Genomic DNA, 5,532 nt, shown 5'->3' with positions numbered 1-5,532 from the left:
GTCACTGACACACATACAGTACGCTCTATATCAGACACTCACATCCCCCCTCCCAGCATCAGCACAATGACACTGACACACATACAGTACGCTCTTTATGTCAGACACTCACATCCCCCCTCCCAGCATCAGCACAATGTCACTGACACACATACAGTACGCTCTGTATGTCAGACACTCACATCCCCCCTCTCAGCATCAGCACAATGTCACTGACACACATACAGTACGATCTGTATGTCAGACACTCACATCCCCCCTCCCAGCATCAGCACAATGTCACTGACACACATACAGTACCCTCTGTATGTCAGACACTCACATCCCCCCTCCCAGCATCAGCACAATGTCACTGACACACATACAGTACGCTCTGTATGTCAGACACTCACATCCCCCCTCCCAGCATCAGCACAATGTCACTGACACACATACAGTACCCTCTGTATGTCAGACACTCACATCCCCCCTCCCAGCATCAGCACAATGTCACTGACACACATACAGTACGCTCTGTATCAGACACTCACATCCCCCCTCCCAGCATTAGCACAATGTCACTGACACACATACAGTACGCTCTCTATGTCAGACACTCACATCCCCCCTCCCAGCATCAGCACAATGTCACTGACACACATACAGTATTCTCTGTATCAGACACTCACAGCCCTACTCCCAGCATCAGCACAATGTCACTGACACACATACAGTACGCTCTGTATGTCAGACTCTCACATCCCCCCTCCCAGCATCAGCACAATGTCACTGACACACATACAGTACCCTCTGTATCAGACACTCACATCCCCCTCCCAGCATCAGCACAATGTCACTGACACATATACAGTATCCTCTGTATGTCAGACACTCACATCCCCCCTCCCAGCATCAGCACAATGTCACTGACATACATACAGTACAGTACGCTCTGTATCAGACACTCACATCCCCCTCCCAGCATCAGCACAATGTCACTGACACACACACAGTACGCTCTGTATGTCAGACACTCACATCCCCCCTCCCAGCATCAGCACAATGTCACTGACACACACACAGTACGCTCTGTATGTCAGACACTCACATCCCCCTCCCAGCATCAGCACAATGTCACTGACACACATACAGTACGCTCTGTATATCAGACACTCACATCCCCCCTCCCAGCATCAGCACAATGTCACTGACACACATACAGTACGCTCTATATCAGACACTCACATCCCCCCTCCCAGCATCAGCACAATGACACTGACACACATACAGTACGCTCTTTATGTCAGACACTCACATCCCCCCTCCCAGCATCAGCACAATGTCACTGACACACATACAGTACGCTCTGTATGTCAGACACTCACATCCCCCCTCTCAGCATCAGCACAATGTCACTGACACACATACAGTACGATCTGTATGTCAGACACTCACATCCCCCCTCCCAGCATCAGCACAATGTCACTGACACACATACAGTACCCTCTGTATGTCAGACACTCACATCCCCCCTCCCAGCATCAGCACAATGTCACTGACACACATACAGTACGCTCTGTATGTCAGACAATCACATCCCCCCTCCCAGCATCAGCACAATGTCACTGACACACATACAGTACCCTCTGTATGTCAGACACTCACATCCCCCCTCCCAGCATCAGCACAATGTCACTGACACACATACAGTACGCTCTGTATCAGACACTCACATCCCCCCTCCCAGCATTAGCACAATGTCACTGACACACATACAGTACGCTCTCTATGTCAGACACTCACATCCCCCCTCCCAGCATCAGCACAATGTCACTGACACACATACAGTATTCTCTGTATCAGACACTCACAGCCCTACTCCCAGCATCAGCACAATGTCACTGACACACATACAGTACGCTCTGTATGTCAGACACTCACATCCCCCTCCCAGCATCAGCACAATGTCACTGACACACATACAGTATGCTCTGTATGTCAGACACTCACATCCCCCCTCCCAGCATCAGCACAAAGTCACTGACACACATACAGTACCCTCTGTATGTCACACTCACACCCCCCCTCCCAGCATCAGCACAATGTCACTGACACATATACAGTATCCTCTGTATCAGACACACTCACCTCCCCCTCCCAGCATCAGCACAATGTCACTAACACACATACAGTACGCTCTGTATGTCAGACACTCACATCCCCCCTCCCAGCATCAGCACAATGTCACTGACACACATACAGTACGCTCTGTATGTCAGACACTCACATCCCCCATCCCAGCATCAGCACAATGTCACTGACACACATACAGTACGCTCTGTATGTCAGACACTCACATCCCCCCTCCCAGCATCAGCACAATGTCACTGACACATATACAGTACGCTCTGTATGTCAGACACTCACATCCCCCCTCCCAGCATCAGCACAATGTCACTGACACACATACAGTACGCTCTGTATCAGACACTCACATCCCCCCTCCCAGCATCAGCACAATGTCACTGACACACATACAGTACGCTCTGTATCAGACACTCACATCCCCCCTCCCAGCATCAGCACAATGTCACTGACACACATACAGTATGCTCTGTATGTCAGACACTCACATCCCCCCTCCCAGCATCAGCACAATGTCACTGACACACATACAGTACGCTCTGTATGTCAGACACTCACATCCCCCCTCCCAGCATCAGCACAATGTCACTGACACACATACAGTACGCTCTGTATCAGACACTCACATCCCCCCTCCCAGCATCAGCACAATGTCACTGACACACATACAGTACGCTCTGTATGTCAGACCCTCACATCCCCCCTCCCAGCATCAGCACTATGTCACTGACACACATACAGTACGCTCTGTATGTCAGACGCTCACATTCCCCCTCCCAGCATCAGCACAATGTCACTGACACACATACAGTATCCTCTGTATGTCAGACACTCACATCCCCCCTCCCAGCATCAGCACAATGTCACTGACACACATACAGTACGCTCTGTATCAGACACTCACATCCCCCCTCCCAGCATCAGCACAATGTCACTGACACACATACAGTACGCTCTGTATGTCAGACCCTCACATCCCCCCTCCCAGCATCAGCACTATGTCACTGACACACATACAGTACGCTCTGTATGTCAGACGCTCACATTCCCCCTCCCAGCATCAGCACAATGTCACTGACACACATACAGTATCCTCTGTATGTCAGACACTCACATCCCCCCTCCCAGCATCAGCACAATGTCACTGACACACATACAGTATATATGACAAGACAGTGACTGCACTCAGAGGGGTTTATTACTGCAGCAGCATAAGCACAGGTATAACAATGTAATCATGTCATAGGTAATAGGACAGCAGATTGGGGATGGGGGGGATACAAGGGGTCAGAGACTTCTCCATCACTACTTGCAGCTTCCTCACCAGCAGCACCACTGATGGTATAATGTCCATGTTCTCACCACTCCTGGTCTTGTCCATCTGCAGTCGGGGTGCCTGGCATGGTGTGTTCCAGTCTCAGGCAGCATCTCTCAGACATGGGAAATAGGACAAAGGTGTGTGGGGAACCTCCGAGGTTCCTGTACAGGTGTATCTGTCACATGTGTGTGAGGAACCACTGAGGATCCTGTACAGGTGTATCTGTGGTCACAGCACACGTGGTAGTGGGAGCAGTCTCTCATAGAGGGTAAGTGATATACAGGCAGGAATCAGTCAGGTGCAGCGGATTGGGGGAGCACTCATTTCATCTCTAAGCTTTGTTGGTCGTGCTGTGCATTAAATCAGGGGGTCTCTTCTTGAAGGACACTGCTTGCATTGTGTCTACGTGGCTTCAGAGACATCACATTATCAGACCAGCCTTTGATGGAATAGCTGGCCGGAGAATCCTCAGCCACGGTGATCATTTTTTTTCCTTGGTAGTTGGTCAGATCATACAGGACCCAGCACCCTGACTGCACTGTGTGAGATGAGACCTGTTCCAGATCATAGTCCTGCACTGTCGGTGCATCCCCTAATATATCCGCCTTCTTCCCTAGAAAGTTAACGTTCTCATACACAGTGATCTTGGGATTTTTCAGACCACCTTTAATGATCCTTGCAGAGCAGATCTGTTTGTCAATTTCGGGGATGAGGGAGTTGTATTCTCCTGCCTCATAGACTTCAAAGTTTCCTTCATAGTTGTTGCCTACAAAGACCACCCAGGGATCCCCGGTGATGCGCATGGAGGAGGCTCTTTTAGCGAAGCTGATTTTTGAATTTGCCAGGTCAGGGACATCCTTAGTCAGAGCCATGTTATCTCCCCCAAAATATTGTTGTTCATACAGAGTCAGCTTGCTCATCTCGGCAGTGGTCTGGTAGAGGAGGTATCAGGGTGTCTGACAATGGTCTGGTACAGGAGGTATCAGGGTGTCTGACAATGGTCTGGTAGAGGAGGTATCACGGTGTCTGACAATGGTCTGGTACAGGAGGTATCAGGGTGTCTGACAATGGTCTGGTACAGGAGGTATCAGGGTGTCTGACAATGCTGTGCTGCCCTCAGTGCAGGACTCTGGTTTATATACTGTGGATATATGAGTTCTCAAGAAGTGGGGTGGGAGGAGAGGGAGGGAGCTTTGGGATTTTGGAGGTGGGGATAGGTATAGCTAAAAACTGGAATTGCTCCCTGTGGAGCTCTCTGTGCTCGTCCCTGCCAAGAGTTGTGTAACTTTATGGATGTCACTCAGCTAACACAGGAAACTGTAGGTGGAAAAAAAAGAATGAAAGAATACACTGATCCTTATGGAGAATGCTCCAAATCTGAAAGTTTGTCTACTTTAATTATCACTTGAGACCACTGTAGGCAGCCATTCCAGGTGGTAATAAATGTTTTGTCCTTCATTAATAAGCATGGCACCACATAAGATTTTGTCCGGTTGGCCATGCAGCACGGCAACCGGAGGTTGTCACATCACAAGTAGAGCTAGCTATTGACAGCAAACATCAGGAAATATGGCCAGGTCCAGCAACAATGGGGGTCAAGGGGGACAGCTGTCTGAGGGGCCCAAAGCATTCCAACTCCCTAGAGCCGGATTAAGGGGCCTAACAGGGCCCCCCACCACAGATTGGATCGCTTACCAGTCTGATCTGCGGTGCTGCGTTCCCAGCCCGTGCCACTCGGCTCCCATGATTGACAGCGCCGGTGCCACCTACCAAAACAGGGCAGCTCAGCGACGGCTCATCTGTCCATTGGTGTTTTAAGCATCAGCCTGCAGCTCAGTGATTGGCCCTGCCTCAGCGTTTGAGAGTCGCTGCAGAGGAGTGCAGTGCTGTTCCAGGAGAGAGGAACAATGTGCAGGCCGGTTTTGTGTATGATATATGCAAAGAAAGAAAGATATGTCCTTGGTAAGGTGCTCCTCAAAGAAGATTTAGACAAAAAATTTACTTTTATTAAAGTAGGGTAGGAGCCTTTAAAAAGGCTTCAGGAGTATTGCACTAGTCAAACACACAATCAATCAAAATCCATTGTAAAG

General features: G+C 49.7%; 1 protein-coding gene across 1 annotated transcript; it reads right to left on the bottom strand.

Annotated features, from left to right (window-relative positions):
• Positions 1–3,804: 3,804 nt before the first annotated feature.
• Positions 3,805–4,362, bottom strand: LOC146036971 (epidermal differentiation-specific protein-like). Its single transcript, XM_083160798.1, has one exon. The coding sequence runs from the start codon at positions 4,360–4,362 to the stop codon at positions 3,805–3,807; it is 558 nt and encodes a 185-aa protein (XP_083016924.1).
• Positions 4,363–5,532: the final 1,170 nt, after the last annotated feature.

The sequence above is a fragment of the Crinia signifera genome, chromosome 9, assembly GCF_055691185.1.
Source record: "Crinia signifera chromosome 9, ASM5569118v1, whole genome shotgun sequence".
Taxonomy (NCBI): domain Eukaryota; kingdom Metazoa; phylum Chordata; class Amphibia; order Anura; family Myobatrachidae; genus Crinia; species Crinia signifera.
The sequence above is the reverse complement of the archived record's forward strand: the minus strand, read 5'-3'. Positions and strand labels throughout refer to the sequence as shown.

Excerpts from the sequence above, each read along its gene's own strand:
- LOC146036971 (XM_083160798.1), bottom strand. The coding sequence starts at position 4,362 with ATGAGCAAGCTGACTCTGTATGAACAACAATATTTTGGGGGAGATAAC.